At 37.5% G+C, this 15,663-nt stretch overlaps 1 protein-coding gene across 1 annotated transcript in view; it reads left to right on the forward strand.

The window, feature by feature from the left end:
- Nucleotides 1–15,110, forward strand: part of LOC150078086 (uncharacterized) — an 85,208-nt gene extending 70,098 nt beyond the window's left edge. Inside the window, exon 8 of the mRNA XM_090384460.1 lies at nucleotides 14,802–15,110. Coding sequence (XP_090240586.1) covers nucleotides 14,802–15,018 — 217 coding nt within the window. The 3' untranslated portion in view covers nucleotides 15,019–15,110. The remainder of the gene's footprint in view (nucleotides 1–14,801) is intronic.
- The last annotated feature ends 553 nt before the right edge of the window (nucleotides 15,111–15,663 follow it).

Raw genomic sequence — 15,663 nt, forward strand, 5'->3', positions numbered from 1 at the left:
ACAGCACATGTGTTGCAGCAAATATGAGGTGTTCAGGGTTTGTCTTCATCTCCTACCTTACAGCCAAAATAATGGTAGTAGGCTGTCTTTACAAGTGAAGTCAGTTGGCATTTCTGAGTGGAAAATGTCACATCACCAGACACGCAACAAAAATTGTCACCACTGTTAACACATTTAGGTGGCATCCTGGCTTTTTATGTAATTTTTGTCCATAAACCTGAAAAAAAAAAAAAATATATATATATATATATATATATATAAACATTCATAACATCACTTTCAAGGTAAATGATACACAGAAAAAAAAAACATGGTGTATCAGTTCCTGTTTCAGTGTTACCAACCTATCTATTCTCTAGACTCCAAAATTCCCTAGTATTCACCAATATTCCTCTAAATCATAAGAGGAGCTATATTGTGGAACAGAGAGCTAAGAGTTTTAAATTTTATATTCGTTTTTCTCATGCTAAAATTAAGAAGAATTGACTATTTTCAAGCCAGAAACATTTTTGGTGTTGAGCAGTGAAGCTACAAGGATTGATAACGATAGAACTTCAAGCAGTGATAAGGAGCAAAGGAAACCTCCCTTAATTTTTCTCAGAGGTTTATGAATATGGAGGTGTATTGCTTGGTCATTTTGCTTCATTTAAGGAATGTTCTGTCCTAATGAAGTTTTAAAATAAATCAGAGGTAACATAATCATGTAGTTTTTTATAAGAAACCTTAAGATTTGGAATATAAAAGTTGAGCAGTTTACAATGTTAAACACTGTTAATGCAAGGCAGGATAAAATGTTCAGGACTGGATTTTTATTTAATCAAATATATTTACTGATAATTACACATTGAATTTTTCAAAATAATAACCTTGGCTATTCACACTTTTTTTTTTTTTTTTTTTTCATTACAAAAAAATTAGAAATAGTATAAAAATTCTTTGAAAGTCCCTTTTTAAAAGTTTCTTGATTCCATTTGTTGCAGCTGTCATAACTTCTGTTATTACAGCTGTTCTCATTAGTTTGGAAAAAAAATAAAAATCATGTGTATGGTTAGGTGAATAAGAAAGATGTTGTAAGATAGGTTAGAGTACTTAGAAAGGTATTATGAAATTATTGATGCATGGTGATTAGGAGCATTGTCATGGGGTAATTTAAAATTCCTCCTTCCCCACATATCTGGTCTCTTTCTTATGATTGCATCTCTCTCAGGCCAATGTTTTTTTACGTTCATCAGCAACTTGGGTAGTATTGTGCCATTAAGTATTATCTGAAGTGTGTGTGTGTGTGTGTGTGTGTGTGTGTGTGTGTGTGTGTGTGTGTGTGTGTGTGTGTGTGTGTGTGTGTGTGTAAGCACGCGTGCACACACAGAGGCTGATTTGAACTTAGAATGATTTCAGTCATAGAAATTCCACTAAAATAATTTTAGTGTAAAATTATTTAGACCTTTCAATCAGAATTTTTCTTCCTTGGAGGTACAGGAGAAAGTCTGTTCCTTGTTTTCATTATGACTGGGTTTTAAAAGCTTTGAAACAGGAATTGTGTAACTTTTTTTTTTCATCATCATCAGATGTGATGATTTAGCAACTACAATATGATATTCCAACTTGTGACTGTCTTCACTTCTTATTTGATACAGCCTGGTCTATATACTTTTGATATATAGACCAGTTCATCACTTGTTCACTTACTGTCTCCCACACCTTGTATCATTTAGATATCCTATCTCTTGTTAAAGCTTTTCATCATATGCTTCAGAAGTCATTGCTAAAAGCCCTGAGACTGATTTCTTCAACAAAACACGAAATAGATCTTTATTTAAAAAGTGTGACTTCTAGAAAATAATATTAAATTACCATCACCAATGGATTAAAATAAAATGCTCTGTATGTTTCGATTAGTGTTTCTGTTTAAGCTGTCTGGAGTGCAGTCTAATGGGGGAAATGCATCTAAGTTTGGTAAGTATTTTTCTTTTAGTGTGTGGAATAGAATTGTACAAAAAATTTAAAATCACCCCAGGAGCAATGCACACTGAATTATTTGCATTCATTCCATTCACAGTATAATATATGGAATTGGTTATTTGGTTTTTTTTTTTAGGAGCATTAGCAACTAAGGCCATATTGCTCCGGAATATATGGAATGGAGTGCTGCAGCAGGTAAAGGTACCATACTGTTAAGAGCACGGCACCTCTAACCTCATTTATATGCTTTGATTACAGACTGCCAGAATAGAAGCAACATACTAGCAGCGATTTGGGATTACAGGTGTTAAAAGAACTAGTGAAGAGGTTTCATGACACACCACCAACTTGTGTCAGAAAATGATTGCATAGTTTGAGGAAACAAGAGGATGCAAACCCATCATCTAAGGGTTGGTAGAGCATATTGCTGTAGTCATGCATTGGCAGAACTAATGCATGTGTGGCAAACAATTACGAATAGGTGATACTGAAATTCCACTGACATTTGCTCTCAACTTCTTGGCACAGATGGAGCCGAGTGACTATGGAATATCCATTGGTGAGAAAAGGCCCATTTCCACTTGAATGGGACTTGCAAACATGCAAAATAAACGGCAGGATTTAGATTATGAAGCCACCTCATGCAGTTAAAGTATAATATAGTAGTGTGGTTTCTGCCTCCATTACCTGCCCATTCTTTCTTGCAAACCTGAACATCCCTGCTGGACAATGTGTTCAATTGCTGCACAATGGTATCAATGCATGTTAGTTGTGGAATGACATTATTATTCCATGGCCAACAGTAAGGATGCTTGGAAACAACAATTTTTACACAAGATGGCTACCTCCACATAATTTAACCATTGACAGCAAAACTTTTTGCATGATGGTAAATAAACTAATTTTATTTCTTATTGCACATTTGTGCATAACTGAGAAAAATAGTTTGCTAAATAGTGCATTAATCATATTGTGGAGGCACTTTGCCATTGCTTGATATTGTACTACTCTAAATAAAAGACACTGTTCCAGTAGAGAAGTATATTGCTTTTTATATAGGTATACACCCCTACTTTAGACCTGAACAATCCGGTAGATTATATGTGGGAGGAGGCAAAACTCTCCACCCTAGGTCTCCAATTTTCATCTATGGGCAATGTCTGTGTGGATTGGTATTATGTGATTTGATGTCTTGTTACAGACATCTTTTTCTTTTTTTTTTACAGCCCCTATTAAGCTTATCGGTTGTTAGGCAGTATATTTTCTTATTTATAATCTGACCTTTCTCTAAAAATTCAACCAAAATTGGGTCGTCTCTGCTCCAAAACACTGTGGCCAAAATTTTCTGATTTGGCAGTTCAATTTTTTCCCTACACTGGAATTGATGGATGTGACCATTTCTCATAGACTAACATTTAGACTAAGGATCATAATAGAAACCAGGTCTAATCTGTTACCAGGTCTTGAAAGTTATTGCACCTTGGCAGGTCTACCTGGAGAACTTCTTTTGTTAACTGCTTGGATACATATTTCATTCATATTTTCTTTTAATCTGCTATGTCTAAAATGGTTAATAGACTTCTTTTTTGAACTTCCTATTGCAGGGGTGGCAAACCCGTGCCCAAAGAGGCATGCATACAAATTTTTTTTGGGCACATGGAATTCAGAGCCAGAGCATCTCAAAAAAATTGATTCAACTATTGAACAGTTTTCTTAAAGATTTGTCAAGTTCGGAGAATTGGAAGAAATTGCAAAATTCATTAAGTTTGCAGACAGTTTAAAACTAGCCGAATTGAACCTGAAAATGTGATGGTGGATTGACCAGGATGATTTTGAGATGCAATTAATTGATTTCCAGAGCAGCTCAGTTAGTAGGCAAAAATTTATTGATCTCAGAGCTGATTTAGAAAATAGTGAAAGAGAACGATTAGTGAAGGAATTAGCAAAGAAAACTGCTGAAAATGCGGTATTTAAAAGTTTTGAATTTCATTCCTGAAACTTTTGTCTGTTTAAAAAATCTGGCAACAACATTAACAATTTTCTCACAACATATTCTTGTGAGTCGTCATTCTCAGTGAACTTTAAGTCTAGTCATAGGAGTAGTCTCACGGATGAAACTAGTGCTGCATGCATAGCTCTAAAAGTTACAAAGTATAATACTGATGTGAAATAAAATCATCAACGGTGCAAAAACAGAAGTCTCACTGATGTTTTTTTATAATATAAGAGAGGTTTATCATTTTATATTAAATTATTTTTTCTGTAAGCTAAAAGTTACATTTTTGTTATGAAGGATTATGTTTTAATACCTCTATTAAAGCGTCTTTGAAATAATGTCTTTTGTTTCCTTTTTTTTTTTTTTTTTTTGTTATTCTTTTGTCAAGTAAAACATACTTGAGAAAAATAACAATACAATAGAATGTCAGTTATCTGAACGATGGGACCAAAGTTGGTTCAGATAATCAAACATACATGAGAATACCCAGTTTATACGAAACAGTGTAATTAGGCTTACAATTAAATTATTGTACACAAGGTATTTTGAAATATGAAGTATTATAAAAATTAATTGATTTAGGAAATGGTTTGTAAATAATAACCAAAACATTTTAAAGAAATAGTGTATATTATATTTACAGTGGCGGACCAAAAAAAAAAAAAGTATCATTTGTAGTGAAACGTATAAGATATTGTTTGATTTCAGTCATTTTGTTTGTTGCAAAGCAAAGGTATTGCATCAGCCATTTCTATAAATACTGCATTGGAAGGGTATACAGGCACATTAGTATCCTGTTTTGCAGAGGTGTAAGCATGGCTTCATATGTTCAGTTGACACCAAGAAAAAAAAGTGTAGCTGTTGCTCTATCCCATGAAGGGCTTTCTGCACGTGCTATTGCTGGTAAAATAGGCTGCCACCAGTCAATAGTAACCCGGGTGCTGAAATTAAAGCGTGAAACTGGTAATGTGAAGAGAAGACCTGGATCAGGCCATAACAGAGTGACTATACCTTCCCAAGATCGATATTTGAAACAGCTATGCCTTCATAATTGCCATGTTAGTGCTCTTGATCTAAAACTGGACTTTGAGATGGCCTCTGGTGTTGAAAAAAGTGCGCGAACTATCCAAAGACTGCTTTTCGAATGTGGTCTGCATGCCTTTCGGCCCAAGAAGAAGCCTTTGTTGACCCAAAAAATGAGAAAGAAGCGACTTGCTTGAGCTAATGCATGTTTAATGGACAAAAGAGCAATGGGACACCATCTTTTCTGACAAATCAATCAACCTGCATGGCTCGGATGGGAAGCCATATGTTAGAAGACAAAATTGGAGGCATAACACCGACTGTAAAGTTCCCGGCTGGTCAGATGGTCTGAGGATGCATAACAAGCGAAGGGGTGGAGCGAATTAAGTTTATTAATGGAACAGTGAATGCAGAAATCTACAGTGCTATCTTGGAGGAGTGCCTGAAACCCGTTGTTAAAGATCACCACACAGACATTCAAAACTACATTTTTCAACAGGACTCAGCATCTTGCCACACAGCAAAATTGGTAAGTTTTATGCTATTTAGATTTAATGATGAGTTTGCCTTCTTGTCTCACAAGGCTTAAAACATACTTACACCAATGTTTTCCCTCATTTTTCTCCCTTAAGGTGCAGTCTCAGAAATGCTGGCATTACAGTGTTGGACTGGCCCAGCAACAGTCCATATTTGAACCCTATTGAAAATTGCTGGTAGGTAATGTCTAAAATTGCTCGAAAGAAGCCAACAAGTATGATTCAGCTGCAGGAGAGCATTGTAAGGGTGTGGTACACAAAATCGGGCAAACGTATATCCAGAAGTTGATTAACACTATACCAGATTGTTGCAGGCTGTAATTTCAGCTCGAGGAAGAACAACAAAATGCTGATTTACAGTACATAATACTATTACATTAACTTGTCATTTCACTTTGTAAATGCAATAAATTGTATGTTTAGTTGTCATGATCTCTCATATTTCCATTAATTATGCATTTTACCCTTTGGAAGATATTTATGGCAATCTGATATATCAGGTGGAGTCTTTATTGGATTTCATTCAGAGATATACACTGGTGTTCAAAGAAAGTGCATCACCTAAGAATTCCACATTTCTAACCCTTTTTTGCGATGGTATGTTACATTAATGGCTAGCATCACAAATAGAAATATAAACAAAAGATATTAATAGTTAAGACAAAGCTAATGCTCTCAAAATATTCCAAAATATACAACAGTTTTGTTAAACACGACAATTATGGCTGAAATATTATCAGAAGCCCTAAATTTGCTTCAGTTTATCATTTTAAATGGAAAACAAAATGAAAAGTTCACCAGGTGCAAACTAATATTTAGTCGAACTGCCTGTGGCTCTGATGACAGCAGCACACTGTCAAGGCATTGACAAGATCAATTTCTGAAGATAATCAATTGATAGTTTGTGGTTCCAAACACGAATTATGGAACCACATAATTCATGGTTCCATAATTCACAAAGTTTGGTTTCAAGAAAAAAACCAAAGACCCTTTGTGAACTTCCTGAAGTTCACAAAAGGTCTTTGGTTTCTTTCTGGAAACTGCAGATTCCACACGATGCCAACAGTTCTCTATAGGATTCAGGTCTGGGCTGTTTCCTGGCCAGCTAAGAGTTGTAATGGACCATTCTTTCAACCATTTTTTCACCTGTAACAAATGTAAACACATTACTGTCAAACTTCTAATGCAGAAATGACTACAGAAGTGTCTACTTACACTTTTTGCCCAATGACAAGGAGCAGAGTCATCCTGAAAGATGCAGTTACTTGGCAGGTTGAAATGGTTTCTAATCGTTGTCAGCAATTTGCCTTCCAATACAGCCATGTATCCATTGGCATTTACAGAACCTTTTATAAACTGCAAGTGACCTACTCCACGATACGAAATGTAACCCCCCATATCATTTTGCTGGTAGGGAATTTCACTGTAGACACAATACACTCTGGACGGTATTCTTCACGTCTACAGCGAATCGTTTGTCTCCCATCAGTGCCATTTAGGTTGAATCTCTTCTCATCCGAGAAAATAACTGATTTCCACTGCTTGGGGATCCATTTGACTTATTCCTTACACCAAATTAATCAGGCCTTTTTCATTTTTTGTGTGAGGAGCAGCTTCTTCTTAGGACGATGGGCTACAAGTCCATTTTTGAAGAGGCGTCTTCTGACTGTTACTGCACTTGCTACCACTCCTGTATGTTCTTCCCATTCTCTTTTCAACCCAGACGAAGAAGCTTTAGTGTTTTTAAGGCATGTGCTTCAAAACACAGTCTTGTTTGCATCTGGCTCCTTTTTTTCCTATCAGCAGAACCAGTATTCTTGAGTTTGGAAAGAAATCTACTCACCTAGTAAGGTGAGTAGATGAGAGTCATCTACCACCTAATAAGGTGGTAGATGACTCTCATCAGCCGGTGAAATACCACCACTTTGCTTATTGGAGGCTTGAAGTGGTGGAACCCATGTTTAGTCTCTAGAGCTAAGTTCCAGTCAACCTTTCCCTATCTCTTCCATCATGCAGTATGATTGATGACTTTTGAGGTTATGATGAACATTGTGGCGAGATCCAATATTCCTTGCATTTCGAGGGTACAGCTCTAAAACGGTATTCGCAGGCCAGCCGCTAGTTAGTACACCGGACTGAACCTATTGGTAACTCTCTAGGAGGCTTCCGGATCAACTAGTTTATAATCTTGCTACCTCTACTCTGCCAGATAGTGACTGGAGGAAGTCCGAGTAGTGTGTATGCGGGGAGCATTGTCGAGGCAATGTCATGTCAAGGATCTGGGTATATTCTTACCATATATACGCCATATCCAAAAATTTCATTACTTCATACAGCATGTCCCACCCACTTTTTCTTACTATTGAATACACCATGAATTGTCAAACAAATAGAGCAAGCTTATCTGCGAAAAGATCTAAACCTCCCAAGCACTTCCTAATTCATTTCACAAATATACGTGTTCTCAGTTCTAATCTCAACGATGTCCATTTCCACTTGCAGTCTGCCAAACCCCATGTACTTTTTCTGACAGAATCTCAGTTATCGGTTGATTCAACTACTGCTCATCTCAGATGCCCAAATTATTTGCTGTATGATTCCTTTCGCCTCAAAGGTGGTACTTGTGCATATGTCCGTTCTGATATTCCCTGTCAGAGACTTGGAAATTTAGAATCTCCTCTCTTTGATCTTCTCTGGCTTAAAATCTCTCTTCCTCATTGTGTCAAATTCATCTGTTGTCTCTACCGTTCTCCCAACTCCACTAATCACATAGAGCTCTTTGACTTCCTCTCTTTACAGCTTGACTTTCTCCAGTCCAACTTTCCTAACAGTGAGGTAATTTTCCTTGGTGATTTTAATGTTCACAACTCCAGCTGGCTTCTGTTTTCTAGTCACACAGACCCAACAGGTCGAGATGCTGAGGCTTTTGCAATTACTAATACCTAGCGCAGATTGTTTATTTATCTACAAGAATACCGGACAATCCTAATCATACAGCCAATACGCTTGATCTTTTTCTCACAAACAACCCTTCTAAGTACACAGTCGTTTAGAGGTCCTTTAGTCACTTCAGATCACAACTTGGTGATTGTCTCTTCTCCAATGGAACCTTTATCTCATGGCTATTCCCAACCTCATGTTGTTTGGCATTACAAGAATGCAAAATTGGATGACCTGCGAGACTTCTTTTCTTCTTTTCCTTGGTAGGATTACTGTTTCAAAACTTCTGATGTCAACGTTTGCTCAGATCGTGTCAGTGAAATTATTCTTGCAGGAATGGAATCCTTTATCCGACACTCCACTTTAAAATCTCGTCCTTTATTTAAACCTTGGTTTTCCAATAAATGTGCTAAGGCTGTTCAAGAGAAGAATGTTGCATATCGTAATTGGCTTGTTTCTAATTCTTCAGTTTCATTTTCTGCCTACACCAAAGCTCGCAACAATTGTAAAGCAGTTATTAATCAGTCCAAACTAGAGTTTGAACAGGCTAAGAGTAGAAAACTTGCTTCTTGCCCTAATGGTAGCCAAGCATTCTGGTCTCTTTCCAAAGCTATTGGCCGCAACTTTTGCCCATCTCTGCTCCCACCTCTGTCCAAACCAAATGGTTCTGCTGTCACTTCAGCCAAGGATAAAGCTGACCTGCTAGCATCCCATTTTTCTTCCAGCTCATGTATTAATGATCTTGGTAAAACACCTCCCACCATTCCCAACACGCTCCATTCAATGCCTCCTGTGGTCTTCCGTCAAAAGGATATCAGAAGGATTTTGATGAATTTTGATGCTAAGAAAGCTCCAGGTCCTTGATGGTATTTCTCCACTTGTTCTCAAAACCTGTGCTCCTGAACTTACTCCTATTCTTTGCTGCCTTTTTTCACTTTCTTATTCCAAAGGTATTTTTCCTTCTGCTTGGAAATTTGCTCATATCCAGCCAGTTCCTAAAAAGGGTGACAAATCCCTCCCATCCAATTATTGTCCCATTGCAATAATACTTCTACTCTTTCTAATGTAATCGAGAAATCAATTAACCACCAACTCTTAAACTACCTAGAAACCTTCAGTCTGATCAATGATGGCTAGTATGGATTCCGCCAGTGTCGATCCACTGGTGATATTCTGGCTTATGTTACCCATTTATTAGCATTAGCATTAGTAGAGGCATATGATGCAAGAAAGCAAGCTTATTCAGCATCAGCCAAAAAAAAAAAAAAAAAAAAACCCTCTCCCATTTCACCCCTCCGTTCGTTCGAAATACCTTTCCAGTTGAGCTTTAAATTTGTTTAGGCTATCAACTTCAACAACAAGTGATGGAAGTCGGTTCCACCAACCAACCACCCGCTGGCCAAAGGCAAATTTCCGCACATCTATCCGACATCCGTCCTTCCTCAATTTGAATTTATGCCCTCTGAGGTGATTATTCTGAGAAAGATGAAGAATCCCATTGGCATTGAGCATGCTCAAACCATTCAAAGCCTTATACACCTCTATCAGATCACCTCGCCGGTGCCTAGTCTCCAGACTCTGTAATTTGCAAAACTTAAGCCTTTCTTCGTAAGAGTAACCCTTTGTTCCATTTACTAATCTTGTTGCCCTTCTCTGTACCCGTTCCAGCAGCTCTACATCCTTCTTGAAATGAGGCCTCCAGACCTGTATACAGTACTCAAGATGTGGCCTAACCATTGCCTTATACAAGGGAATAATCGCCTCCTTATCCCTGCTAGAAAAATTCCTGTATATGAGCTACTCTTGCAGCTCGTCTGCACTGCTCAGAGAACTTCATATCTGCCTGCACAATTACCCCCAGGTCCTTTTCATTCTCCACCACTGTCAGTGTAGTACCGCAGAGTTGATACATTGCTCTGGGGTTACTGTTACCCATATGTAGTACTTAACATTTGTCAATGTTAAACTTCATTTGCCACCTCTCAGCCCATCTGTTCAACCTTTCCAGATCCTGTTGCAGCAGCATAGCGTCAGTAGTGTCCTTAACGACCCTGCCAACCTTTGTATCATCTGCAAACTTAGACATTAAACTTGATATCCCATCATCAATATCATTCATAAACACCGAAAACAACAATGGACCCAACACTGAACCTTGAGGAACTCCACTAATAACATTAGTCCACGTTGAGCAGTGTCCATTGATTACCACTCTCTGTCTTCTGCCACTCAACCATCCCCTTATCCATAGCAGCAATTTGCCTCCAATGCCACACTGCTCCAATTTGTGCAGCAGTCTTCCATGTGCAACAGTATCAAAAGCCTTTCTAAGATCCAAATATATAATATCAAAGTTATTCCCTGCATCCAGTTCTTTTGTGACTACATCATAGTATCCAATCAAATTGGTCAGGCAAGACCTGCCCTTAACAAAACCATGCTGCGTCTGAGCTATAACTGACTTCTTGTCTAGATGATCCTGCAGTGCTTCTTTAACCAGTGCCTCCATTAATTTACCTGGAACAGAAGTTAAACTAACAGGTCTATAATTACTTGTGTCAGCCTTTGATCCTCCTTTGTGAATTGGGGTTACATTTGCACATCTCCAGTCTATGGGTACCTCCCCTGAGTCCAAAGAAGCTCTCATAATTATGGCTAGGGGTTTGCATACTTCCTTTGCTGCCTCCTTTAATATAACTGGATAGATCCCATCCATCCCAGGTGCCTTTTTTATGTTTATCCTCAACAATTTCTCCTCCACTTTCCTCTCAGTTATTACAAAATCATCCAGCTCACTGCCAATGTTTACTTTACCTACATCATTCTCCTTCCTGAATAACTCCTCATGCGTGAATGTAGATGCAAAATACTCGTTTAGATTGTTAGCCACCTGAGCAGGATCCTCAACTGTTGAACCATCAATATCCAGTGGACCAATCTGATTCATCCCTTTCCTTCTCGAGTTCAAGTATGTAAAGAACTCCTTTCTGTTTTTCTTTGCATCCTTTGCCAAGGATTTTTCGTAGTCTGCCTTTGCCTGCCTAATCTCCTTTGTGACTTGGTTACAGACCAACTTATATCTATCATAGGCTTCCATGTCACCCATTAATTTGTATGTATTCCATGCATTTTTTTTCTCTGCCACACGTCTCATTAGTCCATCTGACAACCATTTATTCCTAAACCTTGAACAATATTTCTTAGTTGGTATGTAAAGCCTGGTAGCCACCAAGATTAGTTCCTTGAATGCTTCCCATTTTGAGTTTGCTGTTGGTAACAACATCAATTGGTCCCACTGTATAGAATTTAAATACTGTCTCAGACCATCATAGTCGCCTTTACGAAAACAAAAACCCTTCCCTTTACCTCTGATGGTAGTTACCTCCTTGAGTAAATCCCACTTCAACACACTGTGATCACTGCCACCTAGTGGTTCATTTATCTGCAGGTTCTTAATGCATGAAGAATCACTACTGATAATCAGATCAAGAGTATTGCTCCCTCTTGTTGCCTCACGAACATGCTGATGTAGAAAACAATCATCCAATAAATCCACAAAAGCCTTGCTAGTGTGTGACTGACCAACGCACAAATTCCAGTCAATATCTGGGAAATTAAAATCCCCCATTATAAGACTCTCTGATTTACTGGCCCACTCTATTTCCCTGTACAATATATTATTATACTCATCAGAGTCATTAGGCCTATAGCACACTCCTACTCTCAATTTTGATTTCCCTATGCTTATGTCACACCAAACTGACTCGACACTGCCCTGTCCATCGATGTCAACTGGCTTCACTTCCTTTGACTTTGTGTTTCTTAATTAATAGCATAACCCCTCCTCCCCTGTCTATCCTTTCTATATACATTGTATTCCCCAAATTCCAGTTCCGCATTACTTATATCTGTGTGTAACACCACGTCTCTGATATCCCAACAATATCTGCCTTTGATGTTTTGAGCAATACCTCAAATTCATCAAATTTGTTTACCAAACTCCTAGCATTGGTGTACACGCAGGTATACATGCACCTGTTTCTATTCTTAGCTACCCTAACACAACCCATGTGTTTACTTGTAACGCAATGACTACCAGCAGTCTCTGAAATATCCTGCATCTTGTTTTTCAGACTTCTGCTCATTTGAATAGAAGCAGTGCAAGAATCACTTCCACCTCTGCCAGTGGCTACTGTTAATCTATTAGTCCTTGTATCCCCCCCAACTAGCAGTTTTCCGACCCACCTAACACTGCCTCGACAGCATCAGCAAAAATTCTTGCACCCTTTCTATTTAAGTGTATCCCATCCCTGTAGAAGCAATCTCTCCTGTTAACAAGTACAGTCCAGGCTGAAAAAAATTCTACCCCTTGAGCCTTGCACAATCCCTCCAGGGCCGAATTGATCGACAAGGCTCTCATCATATACTCCCTCCTATCGTGTCTGGGCAGAATTGCAGACACTTTCAAGTTCAACCCTAATTCACGGCTTTTTTTCAACAGTGACCTGTACTTGCTAAGTAATTCCGCCGGTCTCCTACTCTTAATATCATTAGTGCCAACATGTATAACTATATCACCTTTTGTGCCCTTAAAAGATGATATCCGCTCTACAACGTCATCAACCTTTGCCCCTGGCAGACATACCCTGGTCCTATTCCACCTATCCTTTTTATGGACTAATTCAATTGAAAGGTTTGGTGAGGATTAGAGGAAAGGATTACAAGACACTCTATAAGTAATATGATGGGAAGAACATCCTTTCTCACATAAAGCAACAATAGCAATCTTTCATCGTGCCATCAACTGCACGTAACTCGCCATCCTGACACAAGCAAGGAATGGCTGCAACTCGTGTAGAGCATGCTCATATAGCTGAATATTGCATCAGTAACAGCTGATGCAATATTATGTCATCACCTACTCGTGTCAATCTTATCTGATGCAATCTGTAAGAAGTATTGCCATATACCTATGTTATTCAGACGACAATTACAATTTTAAGGGGGTGATGCACTTTCTTTGAACATCAGCGTATGTCCCATCTAACAAATGCATTTCGAACATTTCTGCAACTCACAATGCAGTGCAAAACACATTATTTGAAAAATTCACAAGTGATGCAGTTTTTTGTCCGCCACTGTATTTTGAACTTACCTAAAATTTGGGAAGGTTTATTTTTTAAAATATGTAATCCTGATTTTTTTTTTTTTAGAACCATGCAAGATTGTCTTACTATAGAGATTGTCTTTTTTTATGGCGAGATCTCTCTTTAATAGCAGTATCTCCATAGAACCGCATTCAGACTGTTACTCACACCATGCCATTGCAGTTTCTAGCACAGTGAAGATCTCTGCATTAGTGATCCTTCAAATGCATTAAGTGGCAGGAGTAATATTTCAGCATAAAAACCAGTGCACTAAAGTTGATACTGTAATTTGGGGTGGGGGGATGGTTGTTCGGATAATCAACGTTCTATTGTACTCTACAAAATTCTGAGCGGCATGTGAGGGTAGTTTTTTAAAAGATTTAGCATGCACCCTTTAAAAGGTTTCCCACCCCTGCCCTAGTGCTTGCACCATTGCATATAATTACTATCCTGTTTTGTTTTAATCATTTCATCTAAAATCTTAGTTTGCTTCAGTGCATACAGACTTAGGACCCATGTTTAGTCTCTAGAGCAAAGTTTCCGGCACCCCCCACCCCCATACTTCTCCTTCAACCCTGCATGGTACTAAGTACTATAGGTTTTGATACCTTTTGTGTTTGGGGTTTTCATAAAAAAAAAAACTCCTTGGCCGGTCACAAATGTCAGCGATTCCTCCTTTAATATGTTCAAGCCATCTATGAACGTTGCTTATATCAAATATCAATGTGTCTTAGCGGTATACTTTCCTCAGAATGGTCAGTCTAGTTTTTCTCCCAACTTCAAAAGGAACTCTATCAAAATGGACATCAGTTTCATGTTTGTAACTTCAGATCTGTAAAAGACAAACTTTTATTTTAGCATGTTTGTGTCTTAAAATCTATATTAGAAATATATAAAACTTCATAATGCCAACTCAGTTACAAAAAATATTGTTGCCCAAGGGGCAACAATATTTTCACTTATGCACCTTTGTGCCAGTGTAAATACTTTTAATGAAAGAGGAATGTGGTTATCCTTGGTTATATATTGTTATAGCATAGCATATGTTGTTATAGTCTGAAATAAAGTTGGCTTGAATAAAGTACTAGTGTTGCCTGCATGTTTAGGAGTAGTCTCATTTCAGTTTTTTACTACAGTTTTTACTTTGGTTTTTCTTCCTCCTTGTATTTTATTATTCCAGTCATGAATTCATTTTTTCAGGGTACCAGAAGAGGTTGACCTTCAGCTTCCAGAAAAAACTGACAATGTTGTGGAAGTTAATATCACACTTACCAATGAGACATCAAAATTAAAATTTAAAGAAAAAATAATTGGACATTTGGGTGATGATACACCATCAGAAGAAAGTGGATTCAAAAAGAGAAAAAATATTAAGGGCATGAAAAGGAATGTAAGACAAAGGACTGAAGAAGATTAAGTGATGAAGGGTAAAATAATATCTGATCACAGTGTAACAATTATACATATGTTTTCAAAAATCCCATATATTGACTTTTGTTGTGTACATTGCCTTTTAGTGGAGTGTTTATATATATATTAAAATGAAAATAAATAAAATGAAAGCTAAACGTTTCTTGAGGTGAATTTTAAAATTTTCATATATCCATAATTTTTTTTAAACTCTGGATTTAATCAGAACACAATGGCCTTTGTCCCATATTTGAATAACAAATTAATTAGAAAATTGTCATCAGATATATCAGCAGTTGCCTTCTGAATCGATGATATTTCTAATAAGGTGGACCAAAGTTAATATTCCACCTTATTACAAATATAGGAACAAGGTAGTAATGTAGTAAGATCCAATGAATTAAGGTATCATCAAATCCTCTAAGTTATAGGTCCTTGCTATGTAATGCCTATATTTACAATTAAAAAAAATTCATTTGTTGATAAACAAAACAGTTTTTTGTAGTATGTTATGAATTACAGTCATTTTCAATCCACTGCAGGATGAAGGCCTCTCCAGTAACTTTCCAGTTTCTTCTGTTTTGTGCAATGGCCATCCATTTACTACCTAAGAACTAGCAAATTTCATTTGTCCATCTCCGTTGTTGTCTTC

This window comes from Mastigoproctus giganteus, chromosome 11, assembly GCF_048544385.1.
Source record: "Mastigoproctus giganteus isolate SK-2022 chromosome 11, ASM4854438v1, whole genome shotgun sequence".
NCBI classification, from domain to species: domain Eukaryota; kingdom Metazoa; phylum Arthropoda; class Arachnida; order Uropygi; family Thelyphonidae; genus Mastigoproctus; species Mastigoproctus giganteus.